Here is a 22850-nt window from a genome sequence, read left to right as displayed (position 1 = left end):
AATAGAACCTATTTTTAAAACCTCTTATAAAGTTGGTTTTGTAGCATAAAATGGGAATTAGATATTGTTGACTGCTATTATGATTGTCTGTTTGTTTCATATCTGCCAAGTATTTAAAACGCTGTCAGTTCCACTTTAAAGTGTGGCTGCTTTTGCATAATTCTTACAATCATTTAAAGTGTGCGCAAGCCACATTAATAAAAAGTCAGAAATAACTGGTACATTATTTAAAGTGTGGCTGCTTTCTCAAGCTACACTAATAAGTCAGAGGTATGTTGAAGATTTAAAGTGGGGACTCTTTTACTTCGCAAGGCTATTAATTAGCGCCCCCTTCTCTTTTGGGGGTGTTTTAGCATCACCCCCCCAATATTGAGGTGTGTAGGCCTACACACAAATAAACAAACAGTATATAGAAACAAAGTAGCATTTTGCATTACACAAGATACGCCACTTTGAAGTTTGAGAGTCGTTATAGGGTTGTCTCTAGATATTCAGATAATTTGCCACTAGATGGCCAAGTGTTACTGCTGATGGATACTTTGGAGTGTTTCTGCTCTCTTGCCAATTCCTTATGGCATGACAATACGGAGTTGGCTAGAGGGAAAAAACAGACTGGCACTTGGCTATCAATAATCTCACCTAAAGGGTAGCCTATCATGTTACTATACTTCTGTCATATTGTCTTTGCCATATCACTGTAGATGCCAGGCTGTAAGCCACCGTGGAGGCTGACCTATGAATCAGACCAATATATGGGAGGCCTAGCCCACCTGTAGGTGCTACTTAATAATTAAACCAAAGAATCTGGTCCTGTGGAGAAGTGCTGCTTTGATGTCATCATGGTAGAACGTATTTGGATGCTAAATTGATGTGTGGGCACTGCTCTGTCCTTCATAGCCGAAATGTCACAAAGGCCTGACACTGATACAGTACCACTGACATATCTGAATTGCATTCAAATATCAAATATCTGAACTGCACTTCACTGCCGTCAAACGTGGCCATTACATGAAGAACACAGTATGATGGGCAATTAATAAGGCAACATCAAGTTCCACCATCAAGTTACATTTAATTGTATTATTTTCACACATTTTGTCATACGAACCACACATGGAATTAAACATTACAGTGACAAGAGTTAGGAGCTTAACAGACCACATACAGTGACAAGAGTTAGGAACGTAACTGACCACATAATGGCATGTAGAAAACATATTTGTAATCTGTAGGCAAAAATAAAGTAATCTGAAATCACTAATTGGCTACAACACTGCATTTATTCAGCAATCTGAAACTATTGAAATTCTCTATGGAGTGGAGACCTTTTCTGTTTTGTGGTTACATTTATGTCTGTGCACTCTTTGATGTGTGTGCATTTATTGACAATTTAATAGTAAACTCTTTGGTTAATCCGGTAAAGTACTGGTATTGATATTATGTTGCACTGTAATGCCAAAACAAAGAGATCAACTCTCCTTTTGATTTAGAAATCAAGGGGGATATATTCTAGACATACCGGTAACATAGTAATCTCAATAAAACAAAACAAACCTTATATTCACATACTTTAAAATATATTAATCTTAACAAAACATCTCAATCTCATCTGTAACAGCTGACCACTATGAAAGACAGATTAACACAGCTACTACAGTAAAGAAAGAAAGTGTGAACATCAAAGTCAACCAATCTGCCCAGTCACCATTTAGTCAGCCAGGGGGAAGAAACATACACTACCAAAGCCTGTATCAAGGGCCTGTAACATTATAGAATATATTTGATGCTACCGCCACAACATGTGAACACTGCAGAACAGAAGCCTGATGTTGAAGCCTTGCTTCAGGTGTCCAACGGCGAGAAACTTGCCATGTAACGTCATGATGTGACATCTTTGGACCAAGATCAGGTAGGGTCACCTTGGCTGAAGCCTGGATATTGAGCAGTATTGACCGTAGATATTTACAGTAAAGCTCAGGCACACCTCAGAGAGCTCCTTGTCCATCACAGTTTTCCTATAAGAAATACACACAGGAGAGAATCCAGATCATAAAGCACTCACTATTTCATTTAAGCTCACAGTTTGCACTCCCTCTAAAGCAAGCTACAACAGTTGAAATGGGGCTGGTGAGGAATGCTGAAGGTGTACTATCGGTCAATGGAAACACTAGCCAGCTGGTCAAATGTAAACATTGTTTTGAACGCGACCCTTAGACAGGTTGAACTCATTTATGTGCCGTGACAAATAGTTTACAATAGAGCCCCACAGTGGAGGTGTCGAAATACCCATAAAACCTAGCGGTCAAACAGGGAAATTGTTCCAATCGTTTTTTGCCACCATTCTTTTTTCCCATAGGGAATTTTAGAAACACTTAAAATAAGGTCTGTGTTTCGTGTAGGCTTACCCTGGCATGACGTTTTGATAACCATGTACAGTGCCTTCAGAAAGTATTCAGACCCCTTGACTTTTTCCACATTTTGTTACGTTACAACCTTATTCTAAAATGGATGAAAAAATAAATAATCCTCAGCAATCTACACACAATACCCCATAATGAGAAAGCAAAAACAGGTTTTTAGAAAGGTTAGCAAATTTATTACAAATAAATAACAGATACCTTATTTACATAAGTATTCAGACCTTTTGCTATGAGACTCAAAATTGAGCTCAGGTGCATCCTGTTTCCATTGATCATCCTTGAGATGTTTCTACAACTTGATTTGAGTCCACCTGTGGTAAATTCAATTGATTGGACATGATTTGGAAAGGCACACACCTGTCTCTATAAGGTCCCACAGTTGACAATGCATGTCAGAGCAAAAACCAAGCCATGAGCTCGAAGGAATTGTCCGTAGAGCTCCGAGACAGGATTGTGTCGAGGCACAGATCTGAGGAAGGGTACCAAAAAATGTCTGCATCATTGAAGGTCCCCAAGAACACAGTGGCCTCCATCATTCTTAAATGGAAGAAGTTTGGAACCACCAAGACTCCTCCTAGAGCTGGCCGCCCGGCCAAACTGAGCAATCGGGGGAGAAGGGTCTTGGTCAGGGACATGCAAGACTACAAATCCCTGCAAGCTCCTGCACGTCATCTCTAGCTGACACCTTTGCTAACAGGTATTGTGTCAATTTAAAACTTGCACAAGACAGTTCACAGAATTGTCAATTTAAAGAAATGTAGCCAATTTATTCAATACAAATTCTTACCTTTGCCTCGAGTCGGCAGTCTCATCCAGACCATCATGGCATTTGTAGTTCTTTATGATAGCCACATTAGCAGCTAATTAGCGTTTCATTTTTGGGGGGTAAATACAGGCGAAAATATTGAAAAAGTCCCCTTGTCCTAGAGAGATTTACACTTATCAAAACGTCAAGCCAGGGTAAGCCTACACAAAACACAGCCCTTATTTTAAGTCTTTCTAAAATCCCCTATGGGGAAAAAGTAATGGTGGAAAAATGATTGGAACCATTTCCTTGTTTGACCGCTAGGTTTTATGGGTATTATGACTCATACTGTGGTACTCTATTGTTGAACTGTGTAGAAGTATGTGATTTTTACTTCCTGATTCACTGGCATTCATTGGTAAAATATAGACATTGCACCTCTGTAGTGCTCTGAGCTATTAAAAAACAGAGCACAATGTTCAAACGACTTACCCCCGGCCCTAACCATCAAAAGTTGGCATGAAAAGTTAGGGTGGTTCAGGATGGCTTCTAAATCATGTGTATTATGTAATCTGTCATGCACACACCCAGGCAGAGTTAAGAAGCTTTTATCAAATGTACTTTTCAACATTATTCTAGATTTTTTAAAATTCAAATATCTTTAGTTGCACTGCAGTTTCGTGGTATTATTTGAATAAGATGTAAATCAAATATTAAAGTTGTGACACACACAAAACACCCTAATCTAAATTCACTTTCAGAACTATTTGGTGCTTAGTGAATATAAACCTACCCAAGTTCTTTTCCACCTCTTTAGCAGTTTTTCATGTTCTGAGAGGGCACCCCTCCATTGGCTCATGTCTCTGGATGGAATACGGTCTTCCTCTGTTTATCAACAAAAAACTTAGTTGACACTTGACTGTAAAATCAGTTCAGAGTATTTGGTTGTGTTCATTAGTCGGAAAACGGACTGAAACGGGGAAGGACTACCATCTGGACTTGCAAAAAAATGTATGTTGTGTGCCATAACGAACACAACCCTGGTAATGTGTGTTTGGCTGTCCTTGTTAATAATAAGTGTTGGCATGGATTTTCTGGAATTTACTGCATCATTTGACATCAGGCTATACGAGGACTCATTCAGGACTCTTTCAGTCATGCAGGCAGGAGTTTATGGAGGTGGTTTCCTGGACACAGATTAAGCCTAGTCCTGGACTAAAAAACATGGTCAATTAATAATCTTAATTATTAGTCCAGGACTAAGATTAATCTGTGCCCAGGAAACAGCCCCACAGATTTAAGGCAATAGATAGATAGGACAAAGTTAAGATTTAGCTGTCCCAGCAGGCCCTACCGCTACTGATGAGGTTGAGGTCGACTTTAGACGCGTCATTTCCTACGCTGGACGCAGCGACACACTGGTAGCTGGAGTCCTTGACCAGGGCACCCTCTCTCACCCAGCTGCTCACCAGCACCTCAGGGCCCTGGCCCCTCAGGGGGTGGCGGTACTCTGTGACGGGTGTCTCCAGGCGGGCACCGTTCACCTGCCAGTGAATGTGGAGATCACTGGGACCTGAGGGACATAATGGGACTTCATATGTACCTCGGATGGAGAATCTTCATTGAACATGCTTTTTAGTCCAGGACTAGGCTTCATCTTTGTCCAGGAAACCAGCCTTATGTTTCTCCAGCTAATCTCCTTAGCCACTTACTATCGTAGTGATGCTATACTGTTCTGGTTTCAGCCTAAACTGGTTTACTGTCAGTTATCATGACATGAAGCAGATAGATAAGAAAGAGAGAGAAATATAAGTCTGCGGTTTATTGAAGGTTTCATTTCCGTAGATCACGTGTGTGCTTTTTCACCTTAACTGCTGTGGAGGCACACCAATTTCAAGCTATAACCTCAAATGACCTGGGTCAGCTATAATAGCTATAATAGAAATACCTGACATAGATATGGATCAAACTAAAGAAAACAACCACAGCACAGAAAGGAATCTTCATCAGGCATCCCTTAAGGCTCGCACACATCGCACCGAATGTGGATCTATATTAGCATTAGTCTGCTGATGGTTCAGCGCGACTGCCGACATTTTCAAATTATGGCCTGCACTCTGTTCCTGTGTTTTATATACTCAGTGGCCAGTTTATTAGGTACACAACCCCGTTCACGAAAATGATTCGCTCCTACAGACCGTGAGTAATGTGGCCTTCTATATAAAGCAGGCAGACAGGCATCCAGTTACTGTTCGATTGAACATTAGAATGGGCAAAATGAGTGACCTAAGCGACTTTGAGCGTGGTATGATCACCGGTGCCAGGCACGCCGGTTCCAGTATCTCAGAAACAGCCAGCATCCTGGGCTTTTCACCCAAGACTGTGTCTAGGATTTACCGAGAATGGTGTTTCAAACAAAAAACATCCAGTCAGCGGCAGTCCTGTAGGCGAAAAAACAGCTTGTTGATGAGATGTCAAAGGAGAATGGCAAGAATCATGCAAGCTAGCAGGCGGGCCACAAACAGGCAAATAACGACACAGTACAACAGAAGTGTGCAGAACAACGTCTCAGAACACACAATTCATCGGTCCTAGTCATGAATGGGCTATTGCAGCAGACGACCACACTGGGTTTCACTCCTATCAGCTAAAAACAAGAAGAGGCTCCAGTGGGCACGCGATCACCAACACTGGACAATTGAGGAGTTGAAAAACATTGCCTAGTCCGACAAATCCCGGTTCCTGTTGCGTCATGCTGATGGCAGAGTCAGGATTTGGCGTAAGCAGCATGAGTCCATGGCCCTTTCCTGCTTGGTGTCAACGGTACAGGCTAGATGGGTGTAGCCAATAAACTGGCCCCAGTGTATATTTCCACACCATGATGTTGGGATAATACTTTGAAATTTAGAAAATAAATGCCCTTTTAGTGTAAGAGCTGTTTGAAAAGCCACCTGAACGTTTTTGCCTGTTTTGGTGGGACGGAGTTTTGGCCTGCCTGGAAACATCACCAGGCGGTATAAGTAAATGGACCAATACTAAAGAGAGTGAAACTGCTCTGCCAATAAACAGCTAGTTCAGGTTAAGTATCCCTCCCATTTGGCTCCAATTAGCCTCACACAGACCACTCCCAAACAGTTCTAGCAAAATTCTTGCTTGAGAAATTACTCTTTGCTAAGAAGCTATTTTTGTTTCTTTTTGACCAATTTAATTGAAAATAATCAATCACAGTAAGGTACTTAATTGTTACTCAGAAATTATTTAATATCGAGATAAAAATGGCTGCATTGGACCTAAAAAAGTATCTAATTTGTTTGTTTTTCAGTGTCAAAAAATCTTTCAAAATGACAGACTAAATTTACATCATAGTAATCAGTAGGCTACGTACATCTCACATTCGTGTGTATAATGTAACCTTGAACCAGTTAGCCTACTTGTTTGTTTATTAATGTTAAAGCCAAGCTATGTTCAAAACATTTGAAATCAGTATTTATTAAATCTCCCTACCAACAGTAGCCCCAGAATGTATGGGTGGATTATGTACATCTTCAAAAAGTTCCAGTATAAGAAAGTTTTGAAACTCAGTAATTGACACATTGAGCTTAAAAAGTTATATATTTTTAAATCCTTTGTTCTTATAAAGAGACATCATTCTCATGTGAAATTAGTTGAACACTTGGGCTCTCTTGCCTCATTTCCAATTAAATATATGACAAGTCTCAGCTCAGATTTGCCAATAACAAAATATAAAAACATTTGCAAAATGTTTACAAAAAAGAAAAGAATGGAACCGAAACCTTTTGAGACAAGTTCATCAAATACAGAGTTCAGTGACCTGATCTCTACTGTACCTTTTTATCAAAACAAAAACATCTGTCTATCTGTTCTAAACCAAAAGTCATCACATTATTGTTCAGTTTTGTCCCGTCATCCTATTGGATTTAAAGAGGACCAGAAGTACACACTTGTTTTGAGGATCTGAACACATTCCAGGTTAGGGTAGGTAGATAGGTAGGTAGGGGTTTGTTGATGTGTTTCTGAGGGAGGCCACATGCAAGGTGCGAAGTGAGACAGACAGAAACACATGGGTCACAACAGGCACCACTCACCCAAGGCCACACAGAAGAGCAGGAAGGCCTCCTGGGCCTGAACCCCCCAAGCCTGGTCCGGGAGGGAGGGGGGCAGCAGCCGTACCCCTACCCCCTCGGAGGAAGTGGTAGTGGAGGAAGGAGGGAGAGAGGGACTACTTCCTGAGGTGGACAGGGATGATGAGGTGTCAACAGGAGAGAGAAGAGGAACAGTGGAGGAAAAGGCTGTGAAGGAGAGAGGGAAGAGGGAGGGAGGGAGTGATGGAGGAGAGAAAGAGTTCTCTAAGGACAACAGCCAGGCAGGAAAAGAAATGTGTGAAACAGACAGACAGACACAGGAGGGGAGGCTATAGGTCTAACTATTTAAAGAAGCTTTGTGAACCTATAAATCCAGTGAAATGAAAAACATAACATTACTAAGCTAAAGATAAAATAATCATCATCTTTAAATACGCAATCTTAAGCTTCATTAAATAAACATCTGATTGCTTCCAGGGCCCATTTTTAAAGGACAATGAAAACAGAAATGCTTAAATTATTTCACTGGTTTCTTTCTACACAGCATCTAGCATTAGCGAAGCATAATCTCATACTTTACATATTTATGTGCATTTCACCAGTGGGGAAAACAAACCAACAAAGGTTAATATGGAGAAAGATCATGTCTAGTAAATATGACCCCAGATTTCACGTCTTCGTACCATTGGAATTGTGGATTCACAGTAGATTAAGAGAAACAGAGTTGGAATTGAGCAGTGTAGCTCTGGAGAGGTCTGTGCGCTTCAGACAGCAGTGAGTCACAATCACTCATTTCATCATTTTGATTTATTCCATCGTAGCATAATACAGCCTCTGTTTTCATATTGTCCTTGTCAAACATGTAAGGAAAGAGACTAGTTGTCTTTCTATAGATCTCGTACCACAGTCGTGCCACGCCTCTTTACACTCACATTCAGTCGCTTGCCACCGTTGGTTTTGTCTCTTTAGCTACGTACCTTTTACCGTATTGTGTGAGAATGCACAACATTTAGTTCAATGAAGCTATACATTGAGTGAACAAAACATTAGGAACGTGTTCTTTCCACGACAGACTGACCAAGCGAATCCAGGTGAAATCTATAATCCCTTAAATCCACTTCAAGTTTAGATGAGGATTTGACAAGTTAAAGAAGGATTTTAAAGCCAGAGACATGGATTGTGTATGTGTGCCATTCAGAGGGTGAGTGGGCAAGACAAAAAATGTAAGTGCCTTTGAATGGGGTATGGTAGTAGGTGCCAGGCACACCGGTTTGAGCGTGTCAAGAACTGCAACGCAGCTGGGTTTTTCACACTCAACAGTTTCCCGTGTGTATCAAGAATGGTCCACCAACCAAAGGACATCCAGCCATCTTGACACAACTGAGGGAAACATTGGAATCAAAATGAGCCAGCATCCCTATGGAATGCTTGACACCTTGTAGAGTCCATGCCCCAACGAATTGAGGCTGTTCTGAGAGCAAACGGGCGTGCCACTCAATATTAGGAAGGTGTTCCTAATGTTTTGTACACTCAGTGTAGGTATACTGAAGGAACAAACTAACTGTCCCTGAGAATTTACAGATCGTACTATAGGTTAAGATAGAAAGCAGCTCCTACACATCAAATAGCCTTATTCATTGAAAACGCAGAAAATGCAACAAATGAGCATAAAATGCAACAAATGAGCATTATACCAAAAATAACAAGTAACAGGCTCCAATTTGGAAAACATCAAGTTAACTTACCAATTTGGTAAACAATGTTTCCAATTTGGAATTTAAAAAAAAAAGTATCTGCTTTTCTAGCTAGAGACTAAGCTACGATTTCAATATTGAGTTAGTCATTCCTTTTATTGTGGGGCAGAGTAAGAGAATCTCTGAAAACAAGAGGGGATGTGCAACTTACCTTGACCCCCTAATAACTTAAGTCATCAGCCTCTGTCTGTCTGTACTTTCAAAGAGGTGGAGAGAGCGTACATTCATGTATAACACACAGGTGTATATACTGTATATACTCTATGTAGAGAAAGACAATGAGGGAGAGGACCCCTATAAATAACAAGCCTTAACTTAATAGTTATTGTGCTAATAGAAATTAGAAAGCTGAGATGTCTAGGTATCATTACGGTGATGCGTCTAGATCTGCGTCTGCATATTCAATAGGCTGCGAGTCACAGTCCACGTCAAAGGGCATCTCTTTAGAAGCACTTCCGTCCCCCGCGTAGCTGTGAGAGGGGATCCTGCCATTGTCACACTCTGGCTCTGTCTCGTAGCCAGTTTCCCTCAGCGCTCGGGGCTGTGCCCCGTTCTGATTCAGGTGTATCTGGTCCATTAGGTCCAGCTTCTCTGCTGTGACAGGCTCCATGAGGCCGGTCTCGCATGCTATGTACTCAGGCTGGGGATTCTTGTGGCTTCCCAGCAGAGCCGCACGCAGACGGAGACATGGCCCAGGCAGATACTGCATGTAGCAGTTGTAGGCCAGGGCTGCCAGGAAGAGCAGGAAGAAGAGGAGGAAGAGGAAGAGCAGAGTGCTGCTGTTGTCGTGTTGGAGGTACTCTGTCGCCGGGTCCGGGGTCTCTGGGAGTGGGGTGCCGCTAGAGCTGGGGGAGAGGAGCTTGGGCTGGAGCCTGACAGTGCTGCTGCTCGGGGGCATGGTTAGTGATGACGAGGCACTGTGGGGGGGTGGTGAGGTGAGGGCGGTGGAGCTGGGAGGGGCTGAAGTTAGTGGGAAGGATCTCCCGGTGTTACCGTTATTACCTTCAGTGGTGGCGGTGGACTGGTGGTTGGGGTGGGCGGAGCTAAGGGTGATGGCGGACTGAGGGAGGTGGCCTCTGGGTGACGGCCTCCTGGGGACATCCAGATCAAGGGCATATCCAGCCAGGAGGCTACTGAAGTTCTTTCCTGCCACGGGGGCCCACTCCAGGGACCAGCACTCGTACAGGCCCTGGTCCTCTGGGGCCACGCTGTAGATGAGCAGACCCGTCTCCCCTATCAGGTAGAACTTGGAGGCCTCGGTCAGGGTTTTTCCGTTCACCTTCCAGACCACCATGGCCAGATTGGACTGAATGAGGCACGGCAGCTTTGCTGAGCTCCCTGGTTTAACAGTCACACGCTGGTAGCCCTCCACAGCAAGGCCAGGCACTGTGAGGAGGAGAGAAGAGAATAAGAGTTTACTTTCTGAAGAGGGGTGGTATTAATACATCTGCCCTGAACTTGCTTGCTATTTTATAAAATCAGAGCTCTGAGTATTTCTTACAAATGGCAAACACATTTTAACCTAATCTAAAGTAATATGAAGACCTTCCTAAATGAGTGTATTTTTTCACTACTGGTACTGCAGCTTCTTCTATTCCTGCAAACAGCTAGTTGCCATGCTTCCCTGAGACTTTGGTCAACCCTGAGGGTTGCTTCAGAAGGTGCTTCAGACATGTTAAAATGACATTCAACAGAAAGAAGCTCCCACACCTGTTAAGATGCATAGCTAGTTACATACCTGAGGGACACTTGTCTGCATCACCGTTAAGGCTCTGGATCAAGTTCCTGAAAAACAAACAGAAAATACATTAAGTAGACATACTGTGAATCACGAAGGAGACAGGCATTGACTTTAGTCACACAAAAAAATAAACGTTCAGGCTTGTAGACAGAAGAAACAGGATGGACTGGATTACATTGAGTGGCAGTAAAAACACATTATGGTTTTGTATTGTGCTAATAATCATCATGCCATAATGAAATGAGTGTTACCGGTGTGTGAGGCCCTGGGTGTGGAAGATGTTGACACAGGCGGAGGTGTCTGGGTCCCAGGCACAGTAAGGGTCCCGGGTCAAGATGCAGTCTGAACAGGCAAGGTACTTGTCACAGAACGCAGTAGGAGACTGCACCACCCCCGAGTCAGAGCCAGCATACAGGGATCTCGTCTGTGAAAGAACACACACACACGGACACGCACCAGGGATTCCGTTAGGAAAATTTTAATTTAGCGTCCATTTGAGAAATGTACCAGACCCATTTGCATTGGGTATATAACCCATTAGGGCGTCCACCCACGGTGTTCAGAATGAATGAAATACTTTCGATTATGGTAATGCATCTTAACAGAACATGTAACTCATCTAATGAAGCAGCCAATAAAACGTAATTTTCAAACATTTGACAAAATGCAGTTCGCAGGAAAACACCATTCTAAACAGCGCACCTGTTAAACTTAGAAAGAGAGGGAATCTAACGATTAAACAACTATGATGGGTTGCTATGACTAAGATTGTGCCTTTGGCTTCTGGACAACGAAAGAAAGTTGATGTGAAAACCAATAGAACAGGAGAGAAATGGCATAGTGGTGGGTCCAATAGTAAATGGACATACATTTGTCAATAATACAATTACTCCTGTCTATACATAAATAAAATATTTCACCAGAAAGCATGACTTGGCCACAGAGGACTTGAGGATCATTAGCTTATTTTAAAGAACAACTGTGGAATGTTTCAAATCACAAGCTCGTAGGCATTTGCCTATTTGACAAGCCCTCAATTTGAGCAGCGCGCGTGGCAACATGCCTCGCTGATTTATTGAGTTGCGGATGTCAGTGAAAAGCATAAAAAAATATGTGTGACGATAATGTGTCTTGAGAACAATAAAAAAGGTTGAGACTAGAAGGGGAGGGGTGTGTGGCAAAGATATAGGCGTATCTCTCCAGAATGGCTCAGCTGTCTCCCGCCAATTCTTGCGCATTCATTGTTTCGTTATGTGAATAGTTTGCCCTTTTAAAACTATAGTCCCTCACAGAAAGCAATTTTTTAAAAATCTTTCCAACAATCTCCCCCTCGATAATCACCAATCCTCATTGTGAAAGAGGAATGGAAGTTGCAGGCCTACTGCTGCATTGGCCTATTGGCTATGAGTTCCATGCGCTAATTTCTTTAGCTGCCAATAGATCACAGTGTATCAATGTGTCCATATGGCAGAGGCTGGTGTTCTCGCATTAGTTGACTTTTAACTTTGAGATTTTTTATATTTTAATTCAGATTTTCATGATTAACCACGTTACAAGGATTTTGGGCCAAAAGCAGGCAATTGCCGGCTAACGGAAACCCTGACACGCACACACTAAAGGTTAACATACACCTTCAAAGTCGACACATACGACGAGGAACAGCATTTTCTAGGCTAGTGTCTGCAAAAATGGTTAGAAATTGCAGAACTGGAATCTGGCATGCAACCAGAGCATAGAGGAAACAATGCTAAGACTAATCATGATTAATTCACTGAAATGAAGAAGTTGTGGTTTTAACTTCAGAGCAGACCTGCTGTCTCTTTGGCCGGAAAACGTCCCCCTTTCTACTGTCGAGTTGAACAACAGCTTTACATAGACATGAAAGTAAGTGGTTAGGTTCTCTGACATTGCAAGAAACCTTGAAAAAGACAGCTTAGCTTGTCTTGTCTATTTTATATCCAGGATGTGTTATCGTCACAGCAGATGATAACTGGCTTTCCGTGTAAAACAGAGGAATTATCTTCCATATTTCACCTACCCCTTGTGATGACAGAAGCAAGGTCTTGATAGGCTCAGAGTTGTGGAGTAGCTGGATCTCTTCCACTGTATGGACCTCTCCTTCATACAACACTGATTTGTGCAGGACTCCTTTATCTAGAGAGGGTAAAACAGATGAAGTGCTGTTAACACCATATCTATCCACAGACACTAAATAGAGGTCAAGAACTGAAACACTACCTTTCTGTTATAAGCAGGACCTGAGACTAGCCTGGTCCCAGATCTGTTTGTGTTGTATAGCCAACTCCTATGGCCAAACAACAACAACCATAGGATTTGGCAATACAGCACACAAAGATCTGGGACCTGAGACCACATGAGTTGATCATAGTATCACCAACACAGAAGCAGGTCACACTTTATTTGGATAGTCCCATATAGATGATCTACAGATAGTCATCCTATCAACAAACTACCTTGCTAAGGTTACGGTTATGTTTAGGATAAGGGTTAGTGGATAGTTAGTTGAAATGTTGACAGTTATTAAACATCTACAGAACATCTACAAACAATCTACTTGGGCCTATCCAAATAAAGTGTAACCCAGAGGCACTTTACACAACACTATCACCCTCTAACAGTCAGCCAGCTGCCAGAGCCTTGTTCCTACCTGTCCCAGTGAATATGACATCATACACATTGTTGTCCAGGGCCTGTACCCTCTCCACGGCGATCTGGGTGTAGTTGACATCCTTGGTGATGAGTTTGGGCCTGTTGCCGATGGGGAGGACCGGGTCCTCCAGTAGAGGATGGTCCTTTACAAACTGTAGTGTCTTATCAGGCAGGTGGAGAGAGTTGTTGATGTTCTGGAGACGGTTATGGTTGTTGATGCACTAGAGGTGGATGGGAGGGAGAAGGATGATGCTATGAATGACACAATGGTCTGAATACAACTCAACGCAGTTGAACTAGAAGACACAATCTGATTCAAATAAAATTAGGGTAAATGGAAACAAAACATACAATAAAAAATAAAAAAAGTGGGACAGTCTATATTTCAAAGAAAAGCTTTGGATTTTATATGTGGTTTGTGTTTTATAGATTGGAGGTAAAAAAAGTAATATTTAGAAAGTAATTTCAGCAGGTGACACTTACAGCTCCTGGGCGAGGGGTGGGGGTGATACCGTTGTACCTCACCCACTTGGTGTGTGACTGTTCCACTGTGGCTTTCTGCATGTACTTCCCCTTAGAGAAGACCTCATCTACTGATGACATGTTATAGGCACACACCGCAGACAGGCCTACATTACCCCTGAAGAGGAGAGGGACAGAGCCAATGTCACAAAAACATAAGGTTACTTGCATAACGCCGGTTCTCTGATATGAGTAAAATACACGACCAAAAGTATGTGGACACCTGCTCGTCGAACATCTCATTCCAAAATGATGGGCATTAATATGGAGTTGGTCCCCCTTTTGCTGCTATAACAGCCTCCACTCCTCTGGGAAGGCTTTCCACTAGATGTTGGAACATTGCTGCGGGGACTTGCTTCCATTCAGCCACAAGAGGATTAGTGAGGTCGGGCACTGATGTTGGGCGATTAAGCCTCGCTCGCAGTCAGCATTCCAATTCATCCCAAAGCTGTTCGATGGGGTTGAGGTCAGGGCTCTGTGCAGGCCAGTCATGTTCTTCCACACCAATCTCGACAAACAATTTCTGTATGGACCTCGCTTTGTGCACGGGGGCATTGTCATGCTGAAACAGGAAAGGGCCGTCCCCAAACTGTTGCCACAAAGTTGGAAGCACAAAATCATCTAGAATGTCATTGTATGCTGTAGCGTTAATTTCCCTTCACTGGAACTAAGGGACCTAGCCGAACCATGAAAAACAGCCCCAGACCATTATTCCTCCGCCACCAAACTTTACCGTTGGCACTATACATTGGGGCAGGTAGTGTTCTCCTGGCATCTGCCAAACCCAGATTCACCAGATGGTGAAGTGTGATTAATCAATCCAGAGAACGCATTTCCACTGCTCCAGAGTCCAATGGTTGTGAGCTTTACACCACTCCAGCCAACGCTTGGCGCATGGTGATCTTAGGCTTGTGTGAGGCTGCTCGGCCATGGAAACCCATTTCATGAAGCTCCCGACGAACAGTTATTGTGCTGACGTTGCTTCAAGAGGCAGTTTGGAACTCGGTAGTGAGTACGAGCTAATTGCTCAGCTTCAAAATGTTAGTGATCAAGTGTTATTGTCGAAGTCTATTTGAGCGGCTAGATAGACTTCAACAGTGGAGAAAGCCTTCCCTCTCCCCAAAAGATCCTGCAGAAAGCATAAAACCCGGGATACAGAGCAAGGAATTGTGTTTTTTTGGTCACACCACTTCTCAAAAACCAACGACTTGTTTCCGTACATTGAGCATGTAGAAGGATCCCAAGCACTCTGGATAGTCTCAATGACACAGAGAGGCAGGTCTGTCACATCCAGATATAATCTCTCATGGGCCGGCCCAGAGGGCCATGGTGTCCGGGTGAGGGTGGAACATCTCTAAGTTCCTTCAGGTCAGCAGATCCCTGCGTAACAGGAGTTGCTAGAGTAGGGACTATGTGGCTGAGGGGATGAAAAGCGTAAAGCAATACCCTCAGCCAAGGGTGTGCTAGCGCATCCACCCCCAGTGGTGCGAAGAACAACGAGCAGTGCACATTTTCTTGTGATGCGAAGAGATCTACAGATGCTTGGCCGTATCTCTCCCAGATCGGTTTTGCCACTTGGGGATGGAGTCTACATTCCCTTTGATGGGGATTCCCTAAGGACAATAAGTCCGCTCCTACGTTCATTACACCTGGGACATGAGTTGCGTTGACTGATAAGAGGGAGAACAGTCATTTTGTCCTTTCTGATCTAGACGTGACAAATCCGAAGGGAGGGTCGAAAGTGTCTCAGAGCAAGAAACACTGTCAGCAATTCAAGGTAATTTATATGAGCAATGCAGAGTTTATTGTATTCCCGTGAGTGACGTGTCTATCGTCACTACTTTCCTCGTTGCCACTAGCCTTAGGGGAGTGCCAAGAACGAAGATCAAGTGGCTCTTCCAGTGATGCAGAGCCGATAGACATGTGAAGGTCACCTCTATCTGACAATTGACGTGACGCCTTGTACACAGCGCTGTGCAAACATCCAGTGCCGGAAGTCTCTCATCCTCAGTAGGCCAAGAGGTACTACTGAGATGGTGGACGCCATCAACCCCAGCACTCTGAGGCACATCGTATACGTGGCCAAGCACCCCATGGAACAGGGAGACACTGTCAGAATGACGCGATGCGGTCGCCTGAGAGTGCTGCCTGATAAAAGATAGAGTACCTAGGCGTAATGCTGGATTCTATTCTCTGTGTTGGCACCAAACAGCTCTTTCTGATTGATATTGAACCCTAGCTCGGAGAGGTGGGTTACAAGGGAAGTTGTGTCTCGTACCACTTGCTCCCGGCGATGGTGAGCAAAGCAGGTAATCGTCTATGTAGGCAGAGACTCTCAGTCCCTTGCTTCTCAGGGGTGTGAGGGCTGCCTCTACACACTTGCTGAAAGTTCGGGGAGCTAACGCTAGCCCGAATGGGACAGCAAGGTATTCGTAGGCTGTGCCTTGAAAAGTAGGATAATCCCTACAATGGACACATAACTGGGGGTCATCAAACGTTGCTAGTTCGAGACTCAGGCTGACGACACACAGCCGGTGCGTGTCCTTGCCTGATATGGTTGCCCCGCATGTACTCTGATATGCTGGTGCTGGGGCAGGGGCCAGGGCCTGGCTCGGTACGCCTTGGGCTGAGCTAGCAAGCTCCGTGGCTCCAAAAAACAGCTAATTCGATAAAGTGAAACGTAACTAGCATTCGCCATGTGGGCTAATAGCCTAGGTAGTTAGCACAGTGCTAGCTGGAGAAGCTAATCTTTTAACAATGTGAACCTAGCTAGTGTTCACCTCATGGGCTAGTAGCCTAGCTAGTTAGTACGTTAGCCAAAGGAAGCTACCACTATGTTGGTCTTGCGATACGCAGTGAATACAGGACAGTCGGTCTAGTCAACGCAACACGCAGTGGGTTGAGCTAAACAAGAGAGCAAACTAGTAATTTCACCCTTCCAGGTAGAAAAACTAGTTAACATGGCTAGCTCGCTGCAAGGCTAGCTATCCTGCTATCTAAGCCTTGCAGCTAAGTTAGCCAAGTCTCAGTAGCTAGCCGTGTGATGCTAGCCACCACAGGAGACAAAAGGAAGAAAAGCGGAATAGCTGATTCTTACTGGAAGCGGAAACTTTCCTTCCGGTAAAGTCACCCAATACAAAAGACGAGAGCTGAAAAACCTGCACTCGGCGGCGTAACCTCGCAGCACACCTGTGAATAGTTGAACAGGAAAACAGATCAAGTCATGCTGATGAGAGCTAGAGTAGAACTCTTCTGTGAGGGAGAGAGGTGAGAATGATCAGTGGGCGGACGAGTGGCTCTACAGTAGCTCTTTAGTGGCTCTCCGACAGACGTGTGTGATTGGTTCATCGAGCTGCTTAGAGATTCTGTGAATCCCACTAAGATAACGAAACTAATCATTGAAAGAGAACCTATCCACAGGTGGGCGTTATTCATTGCCATGATGAGATCCGGTAGCACTTTGCATTGTAATTTCTCTAGTAACGCCACTGTAAACATATGGTTTGGGTTATTACTAAATTACTATGGAACAACTTTATTAATAGAAAAGGTGTTACAAGCATTATTACAGTGTTACCAAGATCCCACTAAGGCTAACTAACTCACCACTGGGATGTGAAGACGCCATAGATGACTGTCTCTCTCCAGTCAGGAGCCTTCAGTATGAACACGTCATGGACCACATTGAAGACAAAGTTTAGTTCTGGCATGGAACACACCAGTTTGGCCTTCAGGAAACTGGTCCATTTCTTCTGTAGCGTCCGCTGGCCACCTAGATCACCCTGTAGAGAGAGGAGGCAGTTTGATATATAATATATGCCAATTAGCAGATGCATTCATCCAAAGCATGTTTAGTTAAAACAGGACACATTGACCAGTGAACTAATATTGACACACAGCGAGAGAGCGAGGACGAGAGAGCGAGGACGAGCGAGAGAGAGCGAGAGAGAGAGAGAGAGAGCATGGTGGTGGTGCCAGTTGCAGATGGTTAGCCACTCCGCTGACGTGTCCTGACCTTACAGACACGTGCTATCCTGGGGATGAGAAGCTTGCCAAAGAACTCGTACTCCACAGACACCTCGGTAAAGAAGTAGTAGATCTTATCGTCCTCGCCATCTGCACTGTTCTTCCCCTCTCGGATGACATCAGCAAAAACAAAACTGGGCTCTGTGGGGTGGAGGGAGAGATATGAGTGGTCAGTAAAATATATATATGTACTGAACGGAGGAAAACGTGAAGGGTGATCAACTGTTACTTTTTAGAGGATCTTTGATGCCACTTATGAAGTGTAGTAACTGTGTAACACTGTTACAGCGTCGTAACAATGAAATACGATTTTTTGAGGACCAGGTGTCACATCATCCTTACCATTGAGCCAAGATGTTGAATACTCTGTTCGTAACAGACTTTGTGAAAGAGAATATCTGGAGATGATCGGTTCACTTCCTAGGAAGTTATATGATGTTCCAGAGTAAAGTTCTCCATCTGCAAGAAAAATAAAACTGAAATTAAGACATAAGATTCATTAAGTATTTTTCTCTAAACCAGGTTTGTTTGACGGCTAAACGCTTCAGAAAATATAATAATTAGGATTATTGTGCGTTTTAGGCTGTGTACCAAAAAAGCAGTTTATAAAATGGTGGTCAACTCACCAACCATGACCGTAGTGAAACTCTGAGATGGGTCAAAAGAACACTTCCCTCTCCCGTCCTCCGATGGACCCTCCAGACTGAAATCCTTTAGGGACTGAGAGCACATATTAGGATTAATGATGAATGATTATGATGCAGTTATTATTACTACTCACACTGTGTAGCGTCCGGCACAACAAAGTTTAGTCTATTATTTTTTCTTTTATTTCACCTTTATTTAACCAGGTAAGCCAGTTGAGAACAAGTTCTCATTTACGACTGCGACCTGGCCAAGACAAAGCAAAGCAGTGCGATTTAAAAACAACAACACAGAGTTACATATGGGATAAACAAAATGTACAGTCAATAACACAATAGAAAATCTATATACAGTGTGTGAAAATGTAGTAAGTTATGGAGGTAAGGCAATAAATAGGCCATAGTGCAAAATAATTGCAATTTAGTATTAACACTGGAGTGATAGATGTGCAGAAGATGATGTGCAAATAAAGATACTGGGGTGCAAATGAGCAAAAATAAATAACAATATGGGGATTAGGTAGTTGGGTGGGCTAATTACAGATGGGCTGTGTACAGGTGCAGTGATCGGTAAGCTGCTCTGACAACTGATGCTTTATTTTTTTATTTCACCTTTATTTAACCAGGTAAGCCAGTTGAGAACAAGTTCTCATTTACAACTGCGACCTGGCCAAGATAAAGCAAAGCAGTGCGATAAAAACAACAACACAGAGTTACATATGGGGTAAAAAAACAAAGTCAAAAAATACAACAGAAATAAATATATATACAGTGTGTGCAAATGTAGCAAGTTATGGAGGTAAGGCAATAAATAGGCTATAGTGCAAAATAATTACAATTAGTATTAACACTGGAATGCTAGATGTGCAAGAGATTATGTGCAAATAGAGATACTGGGGTGCAAAAGAGCAAAATAAATAACAATATAGGGATGAGGTAGTTGGGTGGGCTAATTTCAGATGGGCTGTGTACAGGTGCAGTGATCGGTAAGGTGCTCTGACAACTGATGCTTAAAGTTAGTGAGGGAGATAAGAGTCTCTAGCTTCAGAGATTTTTGCAATTCGTTCCAGTCATTGGCAGCAGAGAACTGGAAGGAATGGCGGCCAAAGGAGGTGTTGGCTTTGGGAATGACCAGTGAGATATACCTGCTGGAGCGCAGACTACGGGTGGGTGCTGCTATGGTGACCAATGAGCTAAGATAAGGCGGGGATTTGCCTAGCAGTGATTTATAGATGACTTGGAGCCAGTGGGTTTGGCGACGAATATGTAGTGAGGGCCAGCCAACGAGAGCGTACAGGTCACAATGGTGGGTAGTATATGGGGCTTTGATGACACAACGGATGGCACTGTGATAGACTACATCCAATTTGCTGAGTAGTGTTGGAAGCTATTTTGTAAATGATATCGCCAAAGTCAAGGATAGGTAGGATAGTCCGTTTTACGAGGGCATGTTTGGCAGCATGAGTGAAAGAGGCTTTGTTGTGAAATAGGAGGCCGATTCTAGATTTAACTTTTAATTGGAGATGCTTAATGTGAGTCTGGAAGGAGAGTTTATGGTCTAACCAGACACCTAGGCATTTGTAGTTGTCCACATATTCTAAGTCAGACCCGCCGAGAGTAGTGAATCTAGTCGGGCGGGTGGGTGCAAGCAGCATTCGATTGAAGAGCATGCATTTAGTTTTACTAGCGTTTAAGAGCAGTTGAAGGCTACGGAAGGAGTGTAGTATGGCATTGAAGCTCATTGCTAATGCAGTACGCCACAGGATGTTTTTGTGCTGGTCAAGGGCAGTTAAGTCAGGGGTGAACCAAGCTATATCTGTTCTTAGTTCTGAATTTTTTGAATGGGGCATGCTTATTTACGATGGAGAGGAAAGCACTTTTAAAGAACAACGGTAAAAGCCTTGGTTTCTTGCATGTTAACATCAGAAGCCTCCTCCCTAAGTTTGAGTTATTCACTGCGTTAGCACACTCCACCAACCCTGATGTTCTAGCAGTGTCTGAATTCTGGCTTAGGAAGGCCACCAAAAATTCAGAAATGTCCATCCCCAACTACAGCATTTTCCGTCTAGATAGAACTGCCAAAGGGGGCGGAGTTGGAATCTACTGTAGAGATAGCCTGCAGAGCTCTATCATACTATCCAGGTCTGTGCCCAAACAGTTTGAGCTTCTACTTCTAAAAATCCACCTTTCCAGAAATAAGTCTCTCACTGTTGCCACTTGCTACAGACCCCCCTCAGCCCCCAGTTGTGCCCTGGACACCATATGTGAATTGCTTGCCCCCCATCTATCCTCAGAGTTCGTACTGCTTGGTGAGCTAAACTGGGATATGCTTAACACCCCGGCCGTCCTACAATCTAAACTAGATGCCCTCAATCTCACACAAATTATCAAGAAACCTACCAGGTACAACCCTAAATCCGTAAACATGGGCACCCTCATAGATATCATCCTGACTAATTTACCCTCTAAATACACCTCCGCTGTCTTCAACCAGGATCTCAGCGATCACTGCCTCATTGCCTGCGTTCGTAATGGGTCCGCTGTCAAACCCCTCATCACTGTCAAACGCTCCCTAAAATACTTTAGCGAGCAGGCCTTTCTAATTGACCTGGCCTGGGTATCCTGGATGGATTTTGACCTCATTCCACAGAAGTCAACAAATGATAGCGCCTGGGGAGTAGGAGTGATACTGGGGGCTACAGGGCCTGGGTTAACCTCTACATCACCAGAGGAGGAATAGAATAAGGATATGGCTAAAGGCTTTAAGAACTGCTCTTCTAGTGTGTTGGGTACAGAGAATAAAAGGGGCAGATTTCCGGGCGTTGTAGAATAGATTCAGGGCATTATGTACAGACAAGGATATGGAAGGATATGAGTACAGTGGAGGTAAACCTAAGCGTTGGTTAACAATGAAAGAGATAGCATCACTGGAGGCACCGATTGAGCCGGTCTCTGTGTGTATGGGGGGTGGGACAAAGGAGCTATCTGAGGCAGGTTGAGCAGGACTGGGAGCTCTACAGTGAAATAGTATAATAAGAACTAACCAAAACAGCAATAGGCAAGGCATATTGACATATTTTTTTTCTACCCTTGACTTGAAATACATTTAAGAAGAAATTGAATTGAAAATTAGGAGGCATCTGCCTAATAGCTAAGACACTTACCAGGTAGTGACAGACCGGCTGAAAAGCATGTGTCCCACAGACATACAGTCTGTTGTCATCCAACACTTGTAACACCCGGATGTAGTTTAGACAGTCAGTCTGTAAAACACAACACAAAGACACAATTAAACTTGGCTGCCAGAGATAACAGTATGACAAATCATGCCAGCTTTCACAGTGATAAAAAGTCAGTCATACTTTGATGGAATAGCAGGCGTACCTCTTTAGATTTTCCTTTTAAGATGCACATCGTCATATGGGTTTCTGGGACCTTCCATTGAACCTGCAGAGGCATTAAAATATTATTAAAATGTTCAAAGACAACCTTTCAAGTTAAGACCTTTTAAAATGATACATGTTTATACCTTGTTGTTCTTGATTGACACATTGGTCATGCTGAGTTCAAAGATGGCCTCCCTCGCGCCAACGTAGAGCACATCCTTATCCTCACTCAGCAACAGAGTGGAATAGTTGAAGATTCCCGGCTCAGAAAATTCCACAAATTTGAGCTCTGTTGATAAAAAAAAAAAAAAACATTATAAACATCATCCAATGCCAATACCCATGATTGAGTTGGGTAACAAGTAATGCCAAGCAATTTCACATAGTTACTGAATATAATCAACTCATGATTTCCCTATTGCCAATAACAGCTAGTTTTCCCTTCCCCACTCAAACCACTCCCAGACAGTCCTAGAAAAATTATTGATTGAGAAATGGCCCTTTGCTAAGAAGCAATTTTTGCGTCTTTTGACCATTTTAATTTAAAACAATCACAATAAGGTACTTAATTGTTACCCAGAAATTATTTGATATTGATAAGAACAGCTGCATTGGACCTTTAAATGTTGATATTTGGGTGTTGTCAACCAAACACGATTCAATATTACTTTTGTAATATAGCAAATAGCAAAACGTTAAGGCTATCTTACAAACTAATGTAACATTCAACCTTAAAATGAGTAACGCATGGCCACATTTTGAAATTATTGTAACTATAAATGGCTTATGCAATCATAAAGCGTGCATGTTCAAGATAGCATGCATATGTATGTCGCAGG

At 43.1% G+C, this 22850-nt stretch overlaps 1 protein-coding gene across 4 annotated transcripts in view; it reads right to left on the bottom strand.

Moving 5' to 3' along the window:
* Positions 1-1055: 1055 nt before the first annotated feature.
* Positions 1056-22850, bottom strand: part of LOC121582730 (semaphorin-4D) — a 129219-nt gene continuing 107424 nt past the window's right edge. For 3 of the 4 annotated variants that reach the window (XM_041898790.2, XM_041898789.2, XM_041898787.2), the window contains 13 exons: positions 22155-22300; positions 22010-22072; positions 21790-21888; positions 18608-18701; positions 18324-18440; positions 17971-18122; positions 17562-17737; positions 13917-14073; positions 13432-13654; positions 12802-12917; positions 11015-11187; positions 10761-10807; positions 8566-10408 (listed from right to left, as the gene is read on the bottom strand). In XM_041898790.2, coding sequence (XP_041754724.1) covers positions 9390-10408; positions 10761-10807; positions 11015-11187; positions 12802-12917; positions 13432-13654; positions 13917-14073; positions 17562-17737; positions 17971-18122; positions 18324-18440; positions 18608-18701; positions 21790-21888; positions 22010-22072; positions 22155-22300 — 2582 coding nt within the window. In that variant the 3' untranslated portion in view covers positions 8566-9389. Of the gene's footprint in view, positions 2016-3958; positions 4051-4519; positions 4739-7271; positions 7476-8565; positions 10409-10760; positions 10808-11014; positions 11188-12801; positions 12918-13431; positions 13655-13916; positions 14074-17561; positions 17738-17970; positions 18123-18323; positions 18441-18607; positions 18702-21789; positions 21889-22009; positions 22073-22154; positions 22301-22850 lie in introns of those variants that run through there. The other variant, XM_041898788.1, reaches the window with a different exon arrangement.

The sequence above is a fragment of the Coregonus clupeaformis genome, chromosome 15 (assembly GCF_020615455.1).
Source record: "Coregonus clupeaformis isolate EN_2021a chromosome 15, ASM2061545v1, whole genome shotgun sequence".
Lineage (NCBI taxonomy): Eukaryota > Metazoa > Chordata > Actinopteri > Salmoniformes > Salmonidae > Coregonus > Coregonus clupeaformis.
This window is presented reverse-complemented; position numbering and strand designations above follow the sequence as displayed.